At 39.4% G+C, this 24,943-nt stretch overlaps 1 protein-coding gene across 6 annotated transcripts in view; it reads right to left on the bottom strand.

Annotated features, from left to right (window-relative positions):
• DCLK2 (doublecortin like kinase 2) overlaps positions 1 to 24,943 on the bottom strand; it is a 180,984-nt gene that overhangs the window by 53,580 nt on the left and 102,461 nt on the right. For 3 of the 6 annotated variants that reach the window (XM_055276101.1, XM_055276107.2, XM_055276102.2), the window contains exons 3-6: positions 11,269 to 11,371; positions 6,760 to 6,861; positions 5,785 to 5,835; positions 605 to 699 (exon numbers count right to left, since the gene is read on the bottom strand). In XM_055276101.1, coding sequence (XP_055132076.1) covers positions 605 to 699; positions 5,785 to 5,835; positions 6,760 to 6,861; positions 11,269 to 11,371 — 351 coding nt within the window. Of the gene's footprint in view, positions 1 to 604; positions 700 to 5,784; positions 5,836 to 6,756; positions 6,862 to 11,268; positions 11,372 to 24,943 lie in introns of all 6 variants that reach the window. The other 3 variants (XM_055276104.1, XM_055276105.1, XM_055276106.2) reach the window with 2 other exon arrangements.

Below are 24,943 nucleotides of genomic sequence, written 5' to 3'. Positions count from 1 at the left end.
AATTGGTTTTGCTTATCTCTATTAGATAACTGTCTATTAAATCAACTGCTAATCATATGGTTACTGTTTTTATTTTTAGGACATCATAATCAACACCTAAGATTATTTCTAAGTTCCTCACCAAAGATGACCATATTTTCCTTGTGTTATCGCTTGTGAGTATAAATATTATGCTAGTATTTCACTTCATTTTAGGCTTTTGACAAACTCAAATTATGTTAGCAATATTAAAGTCATGACTCAAAACGAGATTTTTTAAAGAATCATGATGTTCTCCAACGCTTCACCGCTGCAAATCATTTTGATAATAATTGGAAAACTACTATTTATTATACTTTACCACATTATGTTCATCTCTAAAATAAGAACACCACAACCCCATGTTCCCATTTTAGAGATGAGAAACACTTCAGCTCAGAGGAGTTAAGTGAGTTGGCCAAAATTACAGCAGTACACAGGATTCGAAGTCAAGTCTACCAGGCTCCAAATCCTAAACTCTTTTTAATTTGCTACTGTACTCAAGCCCCCAAACAAATTAAACTGCTAAACTATGAAACTCAAAATAACAAAATCACACAAATATGCCACATATCCTATTTCATACCTTTAATCCTCTGAAACTTCCTGGACTAGTTGGAGAGGAACTGGAGGATTTCGTAGATTTAGGAGTAGAAAGTTGGCTGCTGGGAGTTCCATTAACTGCCCATGAGACAACAAAGAAGACAGAAGTCTCATTAAAACCCACAACAACCAGACTGTATAAATACACTAGGTGCATGCACAATACAGGTCCAATGAAGCTTCAACTCATTTTCAGCTCAAAGCAGACGGCAAATCAGCAAAAAGCAAAAATAATGTATCTTACTGCATTACAGACAAAAAAAAATCAGAGTGAAACTAGAACTATTTTCAATAGTAGTTTTCCAACAGCTATATAAACAAATATAGAAGACATTATGGAATTAGTGATGTGAACGAGAACTTGTCCATGTATCCTGCCTGCCAGCAAAGGTAGAGATGGCTGTTATATTTGTAATGGTTTACTATGAAGGCTGTTCCATAACCTTCAATATCCACTATCTTGGTGTATACCAAGATAACCAAGAAGTTTGGATAACCAAGAAGTTTGTGTGGCTCTCCTAAGTCAAGTACACCGTAATACAAACACATTTTCTAAGTATTTTCTTAATGAAAAGGGAAAATTTGCTGGTAGTTTTCCTTGTAATTCCTACTTATTTGCGCAAAGTCTGTGAAAAACATTCTTCAGCCTTTTTTATCTCGACTACTTATTTCTAATTCCTTCCATTTTCTTTTCTACACAGCTTATCTTCCCCATTTGTCAGCAAATCTTGGTAGTTTTCTACACATCTGCTCTAAACCTCCATACACTTCTTTGGTTGAAAGCTCAATTTAGTTCCTATGCTAGAATTATGTAGTACAGAATCTGCAAATGAACCTTTCCCCCAGAAAACTAAATTTGGAAATTTTAAAAATAACTGAAAAAAGTTTTCAGTTTTTGAAAACTTTGAAACCTCTCCCCTAGGAAAGGTTCGTTTGCAGATTCTGTACTACAGAATTCTGGTCAAACATTTCAGTATGACTTATGCCTGATTGTATCATTAGAATCTATTTCTGCAGTAATTTCACAAAACTAGTAGTCAACATCTAGTATTGATATATGTTTTTCTCCTCTAAATAGAGTATTTATAATCTGTTTTATTACAAATTTTCAAAGTTTTTGCCCAAAGTAGATGAAAAGTGTCATTCATCTTTTTGGAAAGAGATGCTCATTTGCTTTTTATTCTTTTTTAAAGAAAACATGAGAGAGCGACAACTATTATTTTAAATCATACTAATAAGTATAAAAAACCAAATGCACAGGTAAAGGTCCTGAATAGGGGACTCAAAAAAATGAGTACCAGTCCTTGAGCAGAGGCAGAAATTGTGGATCGATGAGTACTAATGATTGCAAGAATCACCTGTAAACAGGAATATCTGGGTTTATGAAGTCATATTTATTGTATTGCTCATTTTAAAATTTCAGTAAAAATGAAAACTTTTTCCAGTTATTTATTTATTTATTTACTTTTTGAGACAGGGTTTCGCTCTTATTGCCCAGGCTGGAGTGCAATGGCACGATCTCAGCTCACCACAACCTCCGCCTCCCGGGTTCAAGCAATGCTCCCGCCTCAGCCTCCCAAGTAGCTGAGATTACAGGCGCACACCACCACGCCCGGCTAATTTTTGTATTTTTAGTAGAGACAGGGTTTTACCATGTTGGTTAGGCTGGTCTCGAACTCCTGACCTCGTGATCTGCCTGCCTCGGCCTCCCAAAGTGCTAGGATTACAGGCATGAGCCACCATGCCTGGCCTTTTCCAGTTATTTTTAAATTTCCAAAACTTTAATTTTTCTGACTCAAAACCCTCATTCAAAAATAATGGTCAGTGATCTAGATTTTATTAACAAATATACGCGGGTACTTAGAATACAAGTGTAGCACAATTAACTGTACAATTAAAAATATTTAAGAGTATTCAACAGCCCTGATTATTTCTCAATCAAGTTAAATTTCAATTAATGTTATTTCTTCTAAAAAAAACCTCTTTAAAAGGTAGAGCACAAAGGGTTTTTAGTGCAGTGAGACTGTATGATACTGTAATGGTGAATATATGTCATTATAAACTTGTCCAAACCCAGAAAACATACAACATCAAGAATGAATCTCAATGTAAACTATGGACCTCAGGTGCAGGCTAATTGTAACAAATGCAGCACTCTAATTGGGGATGTGGATAATAGAAGTTACGCAAGGAGGCAAGTGGGCAAGGAGGTACGCAGGAAGGCAAGTTATGCAAGTGGGCAAGGAGGTACACAGGAAATGTGTACCTTTGGCTGTGAACCTAAAACTGCTCTAAAAAATAAAGTCTTTTAAAAAATCTTTTTCAATGGAATTCACACAAAAGAGAGATTATGACCGGCAATAAACTAGTAAGCTTGCTGTGAACTGAGACTAAATTTTCCTTTTTTTTTTTTTTTTTGGCATTTTCTCCATCTCACACAGCAATCTCCACAGATCACCTGCTCCTAATCAGTAAGCACTGTTAGAGTTCACTGGTATTCCAATCCCACACTGATAGCAAAGGCTACCTTGGAATGATTATAGGAAAGGGACTGAAGGAGAAAAAGCAGTTCTGGCAGATGGCGATCTCTGCAGTAGATCAGTCTCCTTATACATCCCCTGCCCAGGCCTAGTTTCTTAACAAAACTCACTGCCAGGGATTTAACTGGTATCAACAACTACATGTCTGTATTTTCACCAAAATAACTCATCCTAAAAGAGATACTAATCACATATAGTCCCCTAAGTTTTTATAGCATTTGAAAGGTTCTAAACAATGTGCTTGAATTAGTAGTTCTTAATTTCACTTATTTGCACATTTCTCCAGTTCTGGGGAGGCTAATGGGGGCCCTGGACAGCACCATGTCATGCCCTCTCCCCCTGCAACTTCTGCTGCTGCCGCAAGTGGAAGATGTGCCTCCACCAGTCAGCACCTGCCTCATGCTTCCACTCTTCCGCTACACCCCTGGATTTTCTCTCCTGAAATTGTATTCCCCTCCCCTCAACTCTAAGGAAAGAAATAAACTTGGGGGCTTTTTTGTTTTCTTTGAATACTTTCTATCTTGGCAGACTAAGAAAGATTCACAAGCTAAAATCCTAAAATAATGGCCGGGCATGGTGGCTCATGTCTGTAATCCCAGCACTTTGGGAGGCTGAGGCGGGTGGATCACTTGATATCAGGAATTAGAGACCAGCCTGGCCAACATGGTGAAACCTTGTCTCCACTAAAAATACAAAAATTAGCCAGGCGTGGTGGCACGTGCCTGTAGTCCCAGCTACTCAGGAGGCTGAGGCAGGAGAATTGCTTGAACTCCTGAGGTGGAGGTTCAGTGGGCTGAGATCACACCACTGCACTCCACCCTGGACAACAGTAACCATTTACCCATTTATGTTACCTAGCTTAATATCTATGTGCTTTTTACATACTATTTAGCTATTCTGATAGAGTTTTGTTGAAGCATTTAGTCAACCAGAAGACTTCACTCAAGGCAGTCTCAAGACTTCATTTAGGACTTCTGTCCCAAGACTGAAAAGGTACAATATTATATGTTCATAAAGTTACCAGCTCTGTTTGAGTTCCAATTAGTCCCATGGAATTTTAAAAATGGCAACAAATACACCATAGCTAAAGTAATCTGTAAAAGCACTCCTGGGTACCATGGCTTTTAATAATACAAAATCCTCTTCTTCCTGGTGGTAGAAAGTGGAAACAACACGCTATATAGCACTATACAGATAAGCACTATACAGATAAATATAGTAGCTTTCTTGAGATTCACTCAAATCCCAGTGGTTGACTCAGGCTTGTGGTTTTCTATAGCTGAAGTGTCAAACACACTTTGAATTAATCTCTTATAAAAAAGAACATTTTCTCTCTAAAATGTGGTTTTAAAATCTTACAACTTTTACTTGATGAGTTTGAGGCCTACTCTATTAACTCAAATCCAAATTTGGACTTAATTGAAAATTGTGTGTACTAGAATGCTACAATTTTCCTTAATCAGTTTCTAAGTATTATAAATTCAAGTTAAGAGTTATATATACATTTATTAGGCTATCTTCTGGAGCTACTGCTCTGCAGGACAAAAAAAAACATGTCTCATGGCTATGAGACATGTTTTTAGTTCAATATGTTAATTTTTCTCTTTGGGCCTCAGGGGGACAAAATTGAATTAATCACACCTGATTCTTGAACCACTCTCCCTTTTATTAAAATTTTTTTAAAAGAGACAGGGCCTTGCTACATTGCCCAGGCTAGAGTGCAGTGGCTATTCACAGGCACTATCATCATAGCTCATTACAGCCTCAAACTCCTGGCCTTAAGGGATCCTCCTGCCGCAGCCTCTGAGTAGCTGAGACCACAGGTGGTACCTCTGTGCCCAGCTATTTAATTATTTTTACTGATGTAATAAGCATCTGTAAAGCTATCACCAAAACTACATCTACTCTTTGATTAACCCAGGTCAGTGTATTTATGCAAGTCTCATATCTATATTAGCTTTCTCAGTTTTAAGATACTTTACAGAAAGCAAGATACAATTTGAAATAAGGTTAATAACAGAGATATTTTCAGATAAAAATACTCATTGTTAATTGTCACATTTTTAGAGAGAACAGGTTGAGTCTATAACTCTAGGAAAATAAATATCTGACAACTAGAAATATTGCAGTGTTGCTTCCCTGTATGTATAAGAAACACCTCATAATCCTATGCTGGCATATGCTATTATAAAGTACTAATAATTCTAAGATTTCAGTGATTCCTAAACTGTTAACCCCAGGGTGGGGAGGGGGTGAGCAGAGAAGATCAAAATTGCTTCATGGCTATTTTTATATTACCAACAAACTTTAGCCTTTTTCAGTAACAGAACATTGCTCCAAATTAACTAGAAGATGGACCACTTGTGGTGATGTGCCTCCTCAGTCGCTTTGTATTCCTGAGTATACAGACAGGCACTTGGTAATCTGATGATGATAACTGGTTCTCTAATACATAGAGGAGGCTAAAGTGTCTTGTGCAATGCAAAGCATTTCATACCACACAGATGTGCACTGGAATAAGCCAGATACATTCACGGAAATGGAGCAAAAGGAAACAGAAAAGTGGCAAAAAACAAAAACAAAAACCCAGCAGAGCAACAAAGCCACAACAGTCATGGCTCACCTGGGGATTTGGCTGTAGAATAGGCACTGGAGTAGTGGCCACCCCGCTTTACTGTACACATGCAGTATACACAGAGCAGAAGACAGTAAGGAGAGTGGTTATTCAGCAGCTCTAAATGTGTGTTCAAAAGGGTAAAACAACCTGCCCTACAGAAAGTGGGGGGGTGCTGAAAGGGGAAAGGGCGAATAGTGGAATGTCTGAAAAACTTGGTCTTTTATAAAGTCTGATGCTTGAGGCCATTGTTACTGATACAACTTTCCCATGTTCTAGATTCACCACCTGTAAAATCATGGTTTTTCACAATTCTTTCCTTAAGGGGAAATGATATCAACAGACTTATTCTTAATTACTGTAAACAAACCCATAAAATCAATATATGAAGATATTTATGTATGTTTTTAATGTTTAAAAATGCCCAGTCAAAATTATGACAAATTTATAGGCTTAAGACTTGCAAGAAACTTAATTACAGGTAAGTCTGACTCTTAAATAAGCAAAATACTACTTTTCAACAATAATCACTGCTATGAATGTATCATTTGATGAGGGAGAAGCCAGTAGAAATATATCAAGTAAATACATTTCTGGGTAGAGTGTGTGCATGTGCATGTGTTTAAAAAAAAAGAGATAATGTTAAGAAAATAATTAACCACAATTATAGAGCACAAAATTCAAAATGCAGTATACAGGGGTCAAAATGTGAAACGCTTCTATGTAAATACCAGCAGAATCTAGATCATCAAGCTGTTCCCAAGAAAATGTGTCAGAACAAAACCACACAAGTCTCTTAGGAGAATTATTATAACTTGGGGAAACAGACTTAACTTTTGGTTTTAAAAGTCACATCATCTCTGTTTTTCTGGAACTTGGCTGCATATGACCCTGGCAAAGACTACTAATTCATAAAAATTAGAGAAAACAGAAGGAAAATGATCTGTTCCTGCTATGACCATCTATTCCTTTTCCATTAACTACCTGAAGCTGGTGATTTGCTGCGTCGAGAGGGCCCAGGACTTTTGGATCCAGAATACTTAACAGCTGAGGATCGAGAATAAGATGACTTCAGGACACGACATTCTAGAAAAGAACAAAAGTGTATTAACTAAATCTGGTTTTAATAACGACCAAAAGCAGAGTTACATGTAATTGTTTACTGACCAGAACTATTACCTGATAATTTATCTATTACTGTTAAACAATTTAACACACAAAGCAATTGTCCCAAAAGTACACCTGAGTTTACCTTCAGTCAGGCTACACATCTTTTTTTTTTTTTTTTTTTTCTCTCTTGAGACAGAGTTTTGCTCCTGTTTCCCAGGCTGGAGTGCAATGGCGCGATCTGGGCTCACTGCAACCTCCGCCTCCCAGGTTCAAGCGATTCTGCTCACTGCAACCTCCACCTCCTGGGTTCAAGCAATTCTCTTGCCTCAGCCTCCCAAGTAGCTGGGATTACAGGTGCCCACCACCATGCCCAGCTAATTTTTTGTATTTTTAGTAGAGACAGGGTTTCACTATGTTGGCCAGGCTGGTCTCAAACTCCTGACCTCAGGCGGTACACCTGCCTCAGCCTCCCAAAGTGCTGGGATTACAGGCATGAGCCACCATGCCTGGCCAAGGCTACACATCTTGGGACATCACCTCAGTGTTCCAGATGGAGCTAATTAAGTACAGAAATTCCAATGTCCTAACTTCATACACAGAAACATCCACAGCCTAACCTATACATGTGCAACTATCTTTTTAAATCAGTAGTATTGATAGGCAAAGACTACAATTTTATTATGCTCTCCAACTTCTTGATTGCCTTATTTTAAAAGGGTATGGGACTCTAACTTATGAACCCCCCTCCTGAATTATGTTCTATCTTCTCAAAGTATGGAACATCAAAAATGAGGAAAATAGTTTTTTTTTGGTTTGTTTTTTTGGTTTTTTTTGAGACGGAGTCTCGCTCTGTCGCCCAGGCTGAAGGGCAGTGGCGTGATATCAGCTCACTGCAACCTTTGCCTCCCAGGTTCAAGTGATTCTCCTGTCTCAGCCTCTGGCCTGTAGCTGGGACTACAGGCGCCCACCACCATGCCTGGCTAATTTTCTGTATTTTTAGTAGAGATGGGTTTTCACCGTGTTGACCAGGCTGGTCTCAAATTTCTCATCTCAGGTGATCTGCTCGCCTCAGCCTCCCAGAATGATGGGATTACAGGCGTGAACCACCGTGCCCAGCTGAATAGCTTTAAACAACAACTGTTCTTTCCATAAATCACCAAATAAAATAATATTTAGAGTACCAGAAGTAAGTATTGCCAATCACTTCTAAATTGAATAATGAAGAACATGGGTTTTGGAGTTGTTAGATTTTGAAGGAATTATGGATTTGACATTTGTTAACTAGGGGGCCTTGGCTGTAAGCCTGAGGTTTTTTTTTCCCCAATGAAATTGGGGTAAGAATAAAATTCACATCATAGGCTTGTTATAAGAGTTAAATTAGGTAACATACTGTCTGTAGTAGTTTACTCTAAAATACTTCAACTTATGCAGGAAGTTTAAAATGTGGATTAATTTTAGTCTATACCCCAGGGGCAGTAAACTGACAAGTGAAGTACACTAATCAGGAAAATACACTCAACGGGAGGCTAGTTAGCATTTGAAAGATTCTAATCAAAACCTTACACAAAGGAAGCAACTTTTGCTTAATTAGCATTGTGGATGTTAAAAGTATCCGACTGTTGAAAGGTGTGTGTAGATTATTAGAAACATCTTAAATGCATTGCTACTCTTTTATATGAGCAGGATATGTAAGTATCAACAGCCAACAACCTAGAACTGCAGAACTACATCCTAGGTTTACAAATTGGAACCAATCCTGTATCTATTAATAGAGGATGTAATTACTTCACTAAGATCAAGTAAACTGAATTCCATGGATTCTGAATGGGCCTTTAATGCAAGATGTTATCAGAAGCCTAAAAGCACAGAGTTGGGACCACATTAAGATTATAACACAAGTTAAATAACTGATTTAAAAAAAAAATCTTTGCCTCCTAATAAACGTATCTGTGGCAGAATTAGGTCTGAGACTTGCTCATTGTAAAATCACTGTAAAATTTTACCACATAATGGTGTTGGTGTAATATTATTATTAACAACAACAAAGATAGCAGTGGACACATATTACTGTGATAGGCACACTCCCAACTGCATGACATATATTATAATGCATTTAATCCTCAGAAAACCTTATAAAATAGCCATTATTATCCCTACTTTGCAGGTTAAGTAACTCGAGATCAAGAAGGAATAAATCAATAGCTCTCACCAACTTCTAACTATTGCAGGCCCTGATCACCATCAACAAAAACTACCAACAATCCAAGTAGCTTAGATCAATGTACAGCACACCCATGAAGCACTGAGTACAATGCCAGCACATACAGAGTAAGCGGCTCAACAAATGTTATTGTTATGCATATTAACTTTATAACCCAGAACATGTTTAGTTGCAGTGGCTCAGCTTTCAAAATGACAACTGACATCAAAGAAATATTATGAAACTAAAGCTAAATTTAAGAAAGATGTAAAATACAGATGATATATAATATATAATATAATATATATATAATATATATATAAATGCCTGTTTTATTTCACCTTAACCACACAGGAATGAGGGAGAGCACTAGCACAGATAACATAACAGGACATTATCTATAATTAAGGACTTCCCAGTGGTGTCACCAGGCTGAAATAGGGCCAGTCCAACAGAATATAATATAGAAACCGTCAAATTTGGCAGAGATGAAAAACAAAACAGAAAAACAAAAAGAGTAGACGAATGACCCCCAAGCTCGTGAATGACTGACATAGTGCAACAAGAAGTAATGATACAAGGAAGTTTGGTACCACAGAATGTATCCTCTCAAAATTTTAAAAGCCTAGGTATCACTGTATTTATTTGGTAGTATAGTTCTCTAATCCTGGACTGTCAGAAACACTACAGCTAGAAGTGGTCTTTTTGAAAGCCAGCTTTCCTCATTCATAAAATTAAAGAGGAGGACCATATCTCTAAGATCCCTCTCCTCTCAAATGTGATGTGTGTATAATTTTACTTCATTTAAAGAGGAAGCTGACTTTACTACCAGCTAAAATAATCACTATTACTGTAATAGGTTTAAAGCAATTTAAGACAATAGGGTAAAACAATATTCCCAGGACCAATAACATATGAAATAGTTGAGATTATTATTGCCAAATACTATTTGAAAATTCCATATATTGGCCAAAGTCAGGAAAAGGGGATTTTTTCACCTCACCCATGAAATAGCTTTGTTTCTAAACATAGTCATATGTCACTTAACCATGAGGATACATTCAAGAAGTGCATTATTAGGCAATTTATTCATTGTGTGAATGTCATGAAGTAAACTTACACAAATCTAGGTGGTGTAGCCTAGTACTCACCCAGACTATATGGTATAGTCTATTGCTCCTGGGCTACAAATCTGTACAGCATGTAACTGTACCAAATACTGTAGGCAACCATAACACAACGGTAAGGATCTGTGCATCTAAACATCGAGAAGGTATGGTAAAAATCCTCATGGGACTACAGTCATATATGCAGTCCATCATTGACCAAAGCATCCTTACCTGGTACATGACTGTATATAAACAAAGTAAGTATACGTGTGTGTGCGTGTGTGTGTGTGTGTGTGTGTGTGTATCCCAGCACTTTGGGAGGCTGAGGTGGGAGGATCACTTGAGGACAGGAGTTCAAGACTAGCCTGGGCAACATAGCAAGACCCTGTCTCTACAAAAAATTGAAAAATTAGCCAGGAATGGTGGCTTATGCCTTTAATCCTAGCTACTCAGGAGGCTGAGGCAGGAGGATTACTTGACTCCAGGAGCACAGTCAAGGCTGCCATGAACTGTGATAGTGCCACTGCACTCCAGGCTGAGAAACAAAAGGAGACACTGTCTCAATTTAAAAAAAAAAGTTGCTACCAAAAAAAAACCCAGTGAGGTTGAAAGACACCTCAGATCATCACCATTAACAGTTACTACCCTTTTATCTATTTCTTTTTAATATAGATTTTCTTATGCATACACATCACAAAAAATGGACAACTAATTGTTTCATGTTCAACACTATCCATGCATTTAAGTTGGCATAGCCAACCACCATTCTGAAGGAAGGCATGAAACATTTCAGTGGCAAAACAATGCAATAAGAGAGAGAACTGAATTGCTAAAAGTGAAAACTACTTGAATTAGGCGTTGGGTTATTCTTTTTTTCTTTCTTTTTTTTTTATAAGTAGGCAAATGCTTTCACGTTATTCTTTATTTTCATTGGTTCAAAAATTGCACTGCCAATGCTATCTTTCCTCAACATGCCAGACTTCTTAACATGCACCAACTGAGTGGCTAAATCCCAAGCCTTCATTTCAGGGGTTACAAAGATGGAAAAGTGAATTAGCTGAAGAACTGCCTTACCACTATGATCCAGGACAAAGTCATCTTGGGCATAACGGAATTTTTCTGGTCCACATGCAATAAAAACATCGTCATCACCAAAAAAGTCTTGCAGACAAGTAACCTGAGAACAAAAATCATGTCCAAGAAATAAATTAGACACATTAGAAGTGAAATGAAAAGTAAGCAAAATTAAATGAGTTTTTAAGCCTGAATTTTAAGTATTGAGGTGGAAGAGAAAGCTGTGTAATATACTATGTTTCTAAGCACTTTACCTTCACAAAGCACTTTCACACATTCTCTCAACCTCAGAACAACAGAGTCAAGGATTCATGACATGCATCAATATTCCTTTTTCACAGGTGAAGTCAAGGACATACATGCAAAGGTAAGTGATTTTTTCCCCCAGGTTCCCCACAGATGAGTGGTGAAGCTGACATTCATGAAGGCCTCTGCTCTCACTTTAGTGTTCTTTTCCATACTGCCCTTCTTCCCTCTCCTAACAACTCTGCTTCCCACTGTGTGACCTTGGGCTTGACTTCTCTGTACTCTGCTACCATGCCTTGGGTTGTTTCGAGGATTAATATATAAAAACTGCTTGGAACAATGTCTTGGCACACAAGTGCTCAATGTGTTAATAGTCACCCCCATCATCCCTACCACCATCATTATCAAGATCAAAGGAAGATTTGCCATGAAGCTAACGAGGCTTAAGCTTCAGGGATCTTCTAAGGCCCTATATCTAAATATGTGGTCTCAATTTCACTTGTTTTTTTTTAGACGCAATCTTGCTCTGTCGTCAGGCTGGAGTGCAGTGGTGTGATTTCAGCTCACTGCAATCTCCATCTCCCAAGTTCAAATGATTCTCCTGCCTCAGCCTCCCGACTAGCTGGGACTACAGGTGCGTGCCACCACACCCAGCTAATTTTTTATATTTTTAGTAAAGACAGGGTTTCGCCATGTTGGCCACGATGGTCTTGATCTCCTGACCTTGTGATCTGCCCGCCTCAGCCTCCCAAAGTGCTGGGATTACAGCTGTGAGTCACTGCACCCAGTCCAATTTCACATTTTTTCAAAAAGGGCCTCCCTTCCATACTGTATTAGTTTCAGCTCCACAGAACCCGGATCTATCCCAGGGAGCACATTCATCCATTTATCCCAGTGGTGACCAGAAGAACCATCTTCTAGGACTTTGGACATAGATAGGCTCTATTTTTTTACCAGTTTTCAATGGGATATGTGACAAGATTTCTTCTTAAGAAGTAATCCATTTCCAACAAAGGAAAAAACAAACATTGCTCTAGTACTTGAACAGGCCGACAAATCTCGATATTCGTTAAGTTTTCTGAATCACTATTTAGCTTTTCATTGGGAAAAAAATAGGTCTCGCTATAGAGTTAGAAAATAATGCTCAAGAGAGGAGAAAGTGAACTAGATACAATGTAGATGGCTCAGGTCATATTATTTAAGTGACCCAAATGATGTGCCTTTTTGTAATGCCAAAAAGTGGACTGCACAGACAGTAAGAGAGACAGGCATGGAGACTGCCTGTTTGTTCCAATTCTCTCCAAGCAAGATGTGGCTTCTGTATCTCACTGAAACAACTCTAGCTACAGTGTCCAGGGCCTTTAAGAATTGTATTTTCAATTGTTCCTGTTCTCTTCTATCTCCGTTGGTGTTAGCACACACCCCTTCACTCATGCTAGAATTCAGGGAGTCATCCTTTCTCCTTTCCTCACCAACCGCTCACATTTAGGCCTTTTTACTTCTTACATGGTTTTCAAGCGTCTCTACTCCTATTCCTTGGTTCCTTCTCTCTTACCTGGACTCTTGACATTGCCCTGTAACAGGTTTGCTAACCTCCTATCTTCCACCACTCCCTGGAATCTGTCATTTCTGTTTGCAAGGGTTTTGGTATACTGTCTTTCACATAATATGACTGGGTGATCACACACCACTCAGCCCTCAGTGGCTACCTTTTATGACAAGATAATGCTCCTTCAAAGGGTGCATTCAACTGACCCCCAACCCTGTCTTTGCCATGTCTTCTGTTCACCCAACAGCCAAGTCAAGATGACTTTGGGTTGCCTGCCCACACAGTGCTATGGGTTTTTTGTTTGTTCCTTTTGAGACAGGGTCTCACTCTGTCACCCAGGTTGGAGTGCAGTGACACAATCTTGGCTCACTGCAGCCTTAACCTCTGGGCTTATGTGATCTTCCTACCTCAACCTACTGAGTAGCTGGGACCATAGGTGTGTACCACCATGCCTAGTTAAATATTAATTTATTTATGTAGGTAGGTAGGTAGGTAGGTAGGTAGGTAAGTAGGTAGAGATGGGGTCTCCCTATGTTGAACAGGCTGCTCTCTAACTCCTGGGCTCAGTCGATCCTCCCACCTTGGTCTCCCAAACTGCTGGTGTTCTGTTGATTTTTAAAAAGCGTTTATTGAGCTGTAATTCACAGACCACACAATTCACCCAGTTAAGATCCACAATTCAATGTTTTTTTTTTAGTCTATTAAGAGTTGTGCAACTATCACTGCAATTTACTTTGAATATTTTCATCATCCCCAGAAGAAACACCATGCCCATTAGCAGTCACTCCCCATAAACCCCTTTCCACATCCCAGGCACCCATAATCTTTCCAGCTCTGCAGATTTGCCAATTCTGGACACTTCATGTATATGGAACCATAAGATATGTGGCATTTGATGACTGGCTTCTTTTACTTAGCAGTTTTTAAGGTTCATCCATGTTGTAACATTTATCAGCAGTTCACTCCTTCTGTAGCTGAATAATCCATGGTATGGATATATAACATTTTGTTCATTTTTTCATCAGTTTAGGACATCTGGGTTATTGTTAGCTTCAGAGCTGACTCTTAACACCATGCCTTTCCTCACACTGTTTCCTAGGCCTTTCTGACATCTATCCATCTGTCTGTCTGTCTGTCTGTCTGTCTATCTATCTATCTATCTATCTATCTATATCTATCATCTATCTGTCTATCTGTCTATCCGTCTATCTATCTATCTATCTATCTATCTATCTATCTATATCTATCTATCATCTATCTGTCTATCCGTCTATCCGTCTATCCGTCTGTCTGTCTGTCTGTCTGTCTGTCTATCTATCTATCTATCTATCTATCTATCTATCTATCTATCTATCATCTATCTATCTATCTATCTATCTCTATCTGTCCAGGGTCTCAACTCTGTTGCTATCTATCTATCTATCTATCTATCTATCTATCTATCTATCATCTATCTATCTATCTATCTATCTCTATCTGTCCAGGGTCTCAACTCTGTTGCCCAGGCTAGAGTGCAATAGCATGATCATGGCTCACTGTGCAGCCACAACCTCCACAACCTCCTGGGCTCAAGTGATCCTCCCACCTCAGCTTCCTGAGTAGCTGGGACCACAGCCACCACACTTGGCTAATTTTTTTTTTTTTTTTTTTTTGAGACAGGGTCTCTCTATGATGCCCACAGTTTGAGTTGCCAGGAGTTGAAGTCTCAACTCCTGGGCTCAAGTGATCTTCCTGTCTTGGCCTCCCAAAATGCTGGGATTACAGGCACCCATAGCCTGACCACCCTTTAGTGTCATGACCTCCACGTGGGCATGGGTATTCCCTGTTCATCATTCCCTCAGGTCTAGTAGAGTTCCTGGCTTTAGTGGGTGCTTGATACATGTTTGCTAAATGAACTGTGGCTCTGTATGGGCTTCTCCTATTGGAACTGAGTTCTCAGACCAGAGTAACTTCTCCAGGTGAGTGGTACAATGGCTACATTATCCACTGCCCTCACCACCACTTACATTTAGGACTTACTAGGCATCAATTAACCACTCTGAATTTTCTGTCTATATGGTGGCATGTATTATCTCAATCCCTACAACAATCCCATAAGGTTCATACTATTATTGTCCTTCATTTATAAATATGAAAACAGATCTAAAGAGAGAAACTTGCCAGGACACAGGTAACAAATGAGAACCCAGCAATTTAGGTGCAAGTCCTCTACTTCTGCATCTCTGCTTTCAAGTTGACAGCATGCCACTTTCTCATCTGAAATCCCACAGGTCATCTTTCTATTTACAGTTCTTATTCATTTTACCTTATTTGTAGTCATTTATGTCTTGTTTTATAGTCAGTTATGTCTATATTTCTAACTATTTTATTTTTCACATACATATATTCAATAAACGGTTCTTAAATGGAATTGAACTCAGTTTTATTTTTTTGGCCAAGTAAAATGTATCTACTGAAGTTTAATATAATTTTAAAAAAAAAAGGGAAATTGCATTTTTTGCAATTAATTTAGCAATAAGAAATAACTGAATTTTAAAAAACATATCTGAATGAATCTGAAAAAAATCAGTTTTTAATTGATTTTATTACAAGAAAATATTTCATCTGGTACTAAACTAGTTGGCATTTGATTAGAATAAATAACAGTAAGTAATCAAGTTACTATGTGGAATAAAAGCAGTTAACAAGTCTCAGGAACATAACATATCAAAAAGATGACTTTTTTTTTTTCTGTAGAAGCTTATTTGGCTTTTTTTTGAGACAGAGTCTCGCTCTGTCGCCCAGGCTGGAGTGCAGTAGGGCGATCTCAGCTCACTGCAAGCTCCGCCTCCCGTGTTCACGCCCTTCTCCTGCTTCAGCCTCCTGAGTAGCTGGGATTACAGGCACCCACCGCCACCATGCCTAGCTGATTGTTTTGTATTTTTAGTGGACATGGGGTTTCACCATGTTAGCCAGGGTGGTCTCAATCTCCTGACCTCGTGATCCGCTCGCCTCGGCCTCCCAAAGTGTCGGGATTACAGGCGTGAGCCACCATGCCCGGCCCTTGGCTCTGCTTAATTGACCTTTTAATGATTTCACCTGTCAGTTTAAGTTTGGATTCCCAAACATAGTGTGCATAAGATGTCTGCCTCCCTCTGATTCAGGTTCCAGTCACTGAATGCCTATTTGGTTAAGCAGTTAACCAAATTATACAATTTTTTTTTCTCTTTCGTTTACCTTGGCTAGAGTGCAGTGTTGCGATCTCGGCTCACTGCAACTTCCACCTCCCAGGCTCAAGGGATTCTCATACCTCAGCCTCCCAGGGACTACAGGCATGCAGCACCACACTTGGTTAATTTTTGTATTTTTTGTTAGAGGCCAGGTTTCACTATGTTGCCTAGGCTGGTCTTGAACTCCTGGGCTCAAGCAATCTACCTGCCTCAGCCTCTCAAAGGTTGGGATTACAAATGTGAGCCGCCACACTTGGTCACAATTTTTCAACTAGGTTCTGATATGCCTTAATTCAGTCACTGCTACTCGCAAACAAATGACAGCTATAAAGTGAACAAAAGATACAACTGATGCCAGATGCAGTGGCTCACGCCTGCAATCCCAACACTTTGGGAGGCCGAGGCGGGCAGATCATGAGGTCAAGAGATCGAGACCATCCTGGCCAACATGGCAAAACCCCGTCTCTACTAAAAGTATAAAAATTAGCTGGGTGTGGTGGCATGCGCCTGTAGTCCCAGCTACTCAGGAGGCTGAAGCAGGGGAATTGCTTGAACCCGGGAGGCGGAGGTTGCAGTGAGCCGAGATCGCAACACTGTACTCCAGCCTGGTGACAGAGCAAGACTCCGTCTCAAAAAAAAAAAAAAAAAAAAGTACAACTGAGAAACAAAACATGTCTCAGGTATACTCAGGACAGGGACATATCTCACAAGATGTTAAACAACTTCTGCCTCCATTCATTTAAAGTATTTTTATTGAGCATTGATTATGTGCCAGGCACTATTCTAGGTGCTACAGGATACATCAGTAAAGGAAGAAAAAAAGAGACAAAAATTCTTGACTTCATTAAGGAAGTGCGTGCACAGGTAAATTTATGTCACAATAGAAGATAAAGAGCACAGAAGGGAAGTAGTGAATGCAGAGGATGGGTGCTGCAATACTAAAGAGGGTGGTCAGGAAAGGCTTCATTGCAAAGGTGACATTTGAACAAAATATTGGAAGCAAGTCACATGAATAGCTGTAAGGGGAAGTGTTCCAGGCAGAGGGAAAGAAATGTACAAAAGCCCTGTGGAAAGATCATTAAAGAACACAGTCTACCAGCAGCTCCCTAGAATAGTCATAAAATGGGCCAGGTGCAGTGGATCATGTCTGTAATCTCAGTGCTTTGGGAGGCCAAGGCAGGAAGACCGCATGAGCCCAGCAGTTTGAGGCTGCAGTAGCTATGATCACACCATTGCACTATAATCTGGGTGACACAGCAAGACTCTGTCTCAAAAATCAAAAATAAATAACCATAAAACAGATAAGAAAGATTTGACTTAAAGCAAAGCAATGTTTTGGTATATATCTATATATGTGAGCTGCATGCAAAATACGAACATTTTTTAGATAATGTAAATAAACAGAATTGTAAGCATATTGCTCTTATTTTTATGCTAAAATTACATTTGCATATTTAACAATAGATCTCTTTAGTCTAATGCAATCATTATTTGCCCATGCTTAAATTTCACAAGTATATGAGACTACACACACACACACACACACACACACACACACACATTTTGAGACAGAGTCTCACTCTGTTGCCCAGGCTGGAGTGCAGTGGCACGATCACAGCTCACTGCAGCCTCAACCTCCTGGGCTGCTCAGGTGATCCTCTCACTTTGGCCTCTCAAAGTGCTGGTATTACACATGTGAGACACTGTGCCCAGCCTGGGACTATGTATTTTAACTGTTCCTAGTAGTGGCCCAAATTCAGTTGATACTTTTTAATGTAGAACATCTGATAAAATGCTGCCCAGCCTGGGACTATGTATTTTAACTGTTCCTAGAGGTGGCCCAAATTCAGTTGATACTTTTTAATGTAGAACATCTGATAAAATGCCCAGGATCTGATATAAAGTAAAATAACTCTCACCAAGGAGAGCCACATAAATTTACTACTGTACATACATCCATTCTAACATTAATCAAGTGCCTACTGTAATATGCCAGGCATAAATAAAAGACAAGAAGCACACAGTCTAGTGATGAAAATGGACAAGACAACTAATAATTACAGTTCAAAATGTTACAATAGGGTGAATGTTACAGAAAAACACCCTGACAATTATGGGAATAAAGGAACACAACTTGATAAAAACAGAACCCATAAAATATTTAGTACCTTTAAAATATCTCATGTTTGGACACTAAGATAATTTTTCTATGTTTTACAACATATTCTGTGTTCTCTAACTCTGGTAATCTGTATGTTCCTTTTGCCACTTATTTTTTAAACGAGTTGAACACTGAGGTATTGACCAGGTTGCTAAATCCGTCTGAGGAAAAAAAAAAATCAGTATGAATAACATATCAGAATCATTCTTAATAAGGGTGAGGAAAAGTGTATCGGTTTAGAGGGCCTCTTACTGTTTGCTTCTAAATTCTTTCTACAATGCAAGGAAGAATTAACTCTTCCAGAAGTCCATCAGGAATAATGGATGCCATGTGGCCTGTGAAAGCAAGCTAATCAAACGAGGGGAAAGTAATATTTCTGCTAAGGTGCACAATTAAAGCAATCAGTTAGGATCTAATGGGGAAACATCCAAGTGAAAAATAATGTATCTACAGGAGTCCATCTAAGTTTTCCAAATGAATGAGGGCCACTTAAAAAAGTAATTTTTCTATCCTTCACTAGACAGATTAATCAGGTTAGGGTGAATAGGTGCCAGCCATAATTTCAGTGCTAGTTCGTAACAGCTTGCCACAACCACTCTTCTTCTTTCCCTATTTGGTATCTGGTAAAAGATACAAAAACGTATGAAAGAGGCTTGAGGTCTGATTTATTAATTAATTAATTTTTTTTCTGAGATGGAATCTCACTCTGTCGCCCAGGCTGTAGTACAATGACGCTATCTCGGCTCACAGCAACCTCCACCTCCCCGGTTCAAGCGATTCTTCTGCCTCCGTCTCCCGAGTAGTTGGGATTACAGGCACCCACCACCACGTCCGGCTGATTTCTGTATTTTTAGTAGAGATGGAGTTTCGCCATGTTGGTCAGGCTGGTCTCGAACTCCTGACCTCAGGTGATCTGCCCGCATTGGCCTCCCATTACAGGCGTGAGCCACCACGCCAGGTGAGGGCTGATTTAAAAAAAAAAAATACTATGCATGATATTATCTGGCTCTGTGTCCCCACCCAAATCTCATCTTGAATTGTAATACAAACTGTAATCCCCACGCATTGGAGGAGAAACCTCGTGGGAGGTAATTAGATCATGGGAGTGGTCCCCCTGTGCTCTTCTTGTGATAGGGAGTGAGTTCTCTCAAGATCTGATGGTTTTATAAGGGGCTTTCCCCACCTTGGCTCATTCTTCTCCTTCCTGGATCATGTGAAGAAGGACATGTTTTCTTCCCCTTTGGCATGATTCTAAGTTTCCTGAGGCCTCCCCAGCCATGCTGAACCATGAGTCAATTAAACCTCTTTCCTTTATGAATTACCCAGTCTCAGGTATTTCTTCATAGCAGTGTGAGAAGGAACTAATACAATGCATATATTAGTAGCACAATAAACCCTTTCCTCAAAACAAAAAAGGCAGAGGACACACAGAGATAATCTTCCCTGGACACTTACATTCTGAACCAGAGTGGGGTGTGTTAGGGGGGTAAGAGTAAGAAACACAAGACTGGCCAGGCACGGTGGCTCACGCCTGTAATCCCAGCACTTTGGGAGGCTGAGGCGGGCAGATCACGAGGTCAGGAGATCGAGACCATCCTGGCTAACATGGTGAAACCCCGTCTCTACTAAAAATACAAAAAATTAGCTGGGCGTGGTGGCAGGTGCCTGTAGTCCCAGCTACTCGGGAGGCTGAGACAGGAGAATGGCGTGAACCAAGGAGGTGGAGCTTGCAGTGAGCCGAAATCGCACTACTGCACTCCAGCCTGGGCAACAGAGCAAGACTCCGTCTCAAAAAAATAAATAAATAAATAAAGAGAAGAAGAAACATTAGACTGACGCCCATTTCCTGACCCATTGACACTCTGGAAATCTTGTGTTTCTTACTCTTTCCAGAAGCACACAAGAGTTGGTGTCAAAGCAAGCTGGATTTCTGCTAAGACCCCTTCCTGCTCTAAGATTCTAAAGTCTAAATATTTTAGTTTCTTAAAAGAGCTATTATTTATATTTTAGGAGACTGCTTTTAGAAAAGTTGAAATGCATTTTTCTGAGAGTAAAAGGAACGCTATTTTAAGTGGCTACATAGTAATGTCCATTTGCGATTTCTTTCTGTTCAAGATTTAGCTTTGTATGTCCTCAAAGAAATCTTCAAAGCCCCTCCAAATCCAGATGTTTCCTCAGTACTCTAACTCGCTCAAGATAGATGTTGTCATTGAGGTTAACTGCCTGGTTTTGTGTCTGGACCTCTCACCAGACTGAGTACCATACACGCAGTCTTGTTCATCACTATAATTCCAGCATTACATAGCACCTAGCATATAGGCTTTGCTTAATACATTTCTGTTGAATGCATAATGATTGAAATGCCTTGAGGCTGGGTGCGGTGGCTCATGCCTGTAATCCCAGGACTTAGGGAGGCCAAGGCAGGCAGATCACTTGAGCTCAAGAGTTCAAGACCAGCCTGGGCAACATGGAGAAACTCCATCGCTACAAAAAAATAGAAAATGAGCCAGGTGTGGTGGCTCATGCCTGTGGTCCCAGCTACTTGGGGGGCTGAGACTAAAGGACCACTTGAGCCAGGAAGCGGAGGCTGTGGTGAACCAAGATTGTGCCACTGCACTCTAGCCTGGGAAATAGAGCAAGACTCTGCCTCCAAAAAAAAAAAAAAAAAAAGAAAGAAAGAAAAAAAGAAATCAAAAGAAATGCCTTGGGTCCTACTTTTTCCAGGTACCCCTCTCTAGAGGGTCCATCTCACACTCTATGGATTCCTATCAACTCACTATAATGCAGGGTAGTTCTGGTTCCCAAATTTATGATGTTAGTTTTCTATCCCAAGATAATCTATAAATTGTTTGGGCAGACCAGTCAAATCCTATGTAGCTCCTTATAAAAGATATAGCAAATACTTGGTTGATCAAATTTTGGCCCTGGACACCTTAAAATAACTCTAAAAACTGATCTTACATCATATAAGCTCTTTCAAGAATTAAATCTCTTATTATTATTTCAGGATGATTTGAGAAAAACTACTTGTGAAATCTGCTACTGCAACAATTGCATTAAAGTAATGCAATTTGCAATTACACTCCACATTTGGTGCTATTCAGAGACTTGAGGTTGCATTAAATGAGGGTCTCTTGAGATATTTTCCACGGCTATTTTATTGACATTTTCTAAGACCTGATAAAAATTCAAAAGGAACATCACTGGATCTCAGTGAGAGACTAGTTTAAACTGGCATCTACTTATCTAAACAGAGTAAAGGGAAAATCTTAGCCCTCTTGAAATGTCCATCTTTTGAACAAGGACCACATTTTATAGAAGATGTAATGGGAGAATGGATATCAGGAGTATAGAATAGATCAGCATTTTTTATGGATTTTCTTTAACTGTGTTGGCAGGTGGGGGGTGGTGCTGGTGTGAAAGAGAGAGAGAACAAAAATCTCTACCTCCTGCTGAAATTAAATGCTTTCATTATCAGAATTCAGCTAAAAGGTTGTCTCTGTCTAAGAGTAGTTAAAAAAACAAAATATTTCTATCTTGCTTCTAAAAAGGATTTGAAGGAACTCAGGAAGTCCAGTAAATGGCTTATCTTTGAAACTAAAAATACCCTATAGGCTTTTAATAAAACTATATTGATAGCCTTCATTTTTTTCCCTAAGAAATGGTCATGTTACAAGTCATAAAACGCCAAAAGGGAGCTACATTTCGACATTTCATTTTAAACCCCCCAAACAATATTCTACTGTATATAAGTTTTCTATCATGTAAGCAAGCAGAAATACAACTTTTTAAAGATGTAAAGAACATACCACAACGTTAACATGCAATAAACGACAACCTAAGATCTGCCTGAGCCATTATCATTATTTCTATTGCTGGCATGAGACACTTATTTTAAATAACTGCCCATCTAGATGCTTGAGGCTATAAAATCAACAAATTAACTACATTGTAACTAACACTATTCCAGACACGACTTTTTCCCACTCCATTTTTCTTAAACAGTTCTACCCCTAGGATAAAAGTTTTGCTTCAAATGATTTGGGAGGCCAGGTAGAGTGGTTCATGTCTGTAATCCCATCACTTTAGGAGGCTGAGGTGAGAGGATCACTTGAGGCCAGGAGCTCAAGACCAGCCTGGGAAACATAGTGATACTTTGTTTCTACAGAAAATCAAAAAATTAGCTGGGCATGTTTGTGCACAACTGTGGTCCCAGCTACTGGGAGGCAGAGGTGGGAGGATAACTTGAGCCTGGGAGGTCAAGGCTGCAGCGAACTGAGATGGTGCCACAGCACTCCAGCCTGGGCAAGAGAGTGAGATCCTGTGTCCAAAAAAAATTTTTTTTAATTAAAAAAAAAAAATGAACAGGGAAACCATATCTGAAATAAATGAAAGGTAAGTCATTTGGTCCTTCCAAAATGCTAGCGACAACAACCAGATAAACAAATTCACAGGTCAGTAAGCAGAGGCTGGGATTTGCCCCATTTCTTTACCCTTGGCCCAGAGTACAATGAGCATAAATAGCCCTCTTTGTTCCCAGTAAATGTTGGCTGGCCTACAGTAAGAGAAGGACCCTTTCTACAGGAAGAAGAAAGCTACTTAGAATAGCAATGTTTTTCAGCTTCCTGTAAATTCATTCAGCCAGGCACTCAGGGACCATGTGGTTGTCATGGAAACAGAACTGAAGCTAAAAGATGACAGTTCTTACAGTAAAGGGCTTCTCAAAGGCATCTGCAGACAGCTCCCTACATTTGGTTTGCTTCCTAAAAAAAAAAAACACTGGATCTAACCTTTTCCCACTGCAACCTTCTCATAATAATAACTATTCACCAGTTAAGACCAATCATGGAATACTGAGACCAAAGATTTGGCTTTAGGAAGTGCCTCTTTCTATCAATAGGATGAAAAGGTTTTAAAGAATTCAGAGATATTGAGCTTCTAAATATATTCTGGGAGGAGAAGCAATCATCACTCTTCCTGTAAAAGAGGTCATTTCTATGTCAGTCCTCTGACTGCCCCCTACTGAGAGCCACTCCCTACTCCCAGTCTTAATTCCCATAGAAAAAGGTTTCAAACCCATTCTGGAGCTTTCCACCAAGTGAAGAAGGCTGGAACTGTAGGGGAAGAAAGGTGATCCCTTTCTTCCCCATCGTAAGAATCAGGGCAGACACTCCTACAACAAAAGACAGGTTAACAAAAGAAAAGCATAACAAATTTATTAAATTTTTAAAAAATTTTTTTACATGACAAAGAAGCCCTCGCAATGAAGACCCAAAGATACAGCTATCCACTTGTATGCTTAGATCCGATCAAAAATGGACAGCCATGTAGAAATATAACTGGACAAAGACTGTGACATAATGCTAGTAGACTGAGGTAGAGAAACTCAGCAATGCCTGTCTGTCCAGAGTCTTCCTGGCCTCTGTGTGCAGCAGTCCCTCCTCCTGGGTTTGGGGCAGGACTCTTTCTGGAATGGGGGTCTTATGATCTACTATTAAACAAGGTAGGTGAGAGAATTTCTTTATGGCCAGCTCTTACAGAGAAAGGTTTGGGAAAAGTTAGAGGAATATTTTTAGATTTTATGGCTGGCCTTGGGGAAAAGGGGCTCTGGTTTCTACGACCCACCTTGCGGAAAGGATTCTAGTTTCCATGGCCTGCCTGGGGGAGAAAGAGGGGTAAGAGACCAGAGGGCAGGAGAAGGTCAGAGAGAGACTTTGCTTCTCAGGCTGCTTCTGATGCCTTCGCTTTGGGGTATTGTGTTCTGCGCTCCAACAGAGCAAAGTTTTAGAAGAACTCAGGTGAAGAAGTCGGAAGAAACCTATTGAGTCCAATGCTCACGAGCTTTTACTCTGAAGAAGCTAGAGTGGAACATGTTCAAGCAGATGTGACCGGAACTTAAATAAATGCTCTCTAGGACTCAGTCATCTTCAAATAATAAACAAAAAATGAAATCCTAAGTGTTATAGAAAAGGCAATTGAGAACTAAAGCAAAAGGTGGCAATCTTCCAATCCAAAATTTTCTATTTCCAACAGAAATGGAACGGGAACAAGCATGGAATACCTAACTATGCAACGACACAATGAATTTCATGTAACTCCCAGGAAACTACCTTGTGAAGTGGGCACCACCATTCCGATTTTACACAAAAAGAGGCTCAAAGAGGGTAAGTAACTTGTGCAAAGTCATACAGCCAGTAAGGGAGGAGCTGAGATTTAGACTCTAACTTGGAACATACTCTTTGTACTTGGATCACATACTGTCTCCCTAAAGAAGTATTAACAGTGTAATTTACAACCTATGAAAAAACGTAACAGGGCTTATTCAAGTAAGTCAGAGTATTTTTTATACTTGTCTAAAACCCAAATAATCAAACCATTTTTCTACATCTTACTTTTACGGAGTAAATGAATGGCAAGTATGTAAGCTTATATCTAGGATTTTTTTTAAGGATCAACTTCTAAGTAATATCATAAGGTCAGTACAAGTTTAAGCCAACCTCCCATACCTTA

This window comes from Symphalangus syndactylus, chromosome 4 (assembly GCF_028878055.3).
Source record: "Symphalangus syndactylus isolate Jambi chromosome 4, NHGRI_mSymSyn1-v2.1_pri, whole genome shotgun sequence".
NCBI lineage: Eukaryota > Metazoa > Chordata > Mammalia > Primates > Hylobatidae > Symphalangus > Symphalangus syndactylus.
Note: the sequence above shows the minus strand (reverse complement) of the source record. Positions and strands in the feature narration are given on the sequence as shown.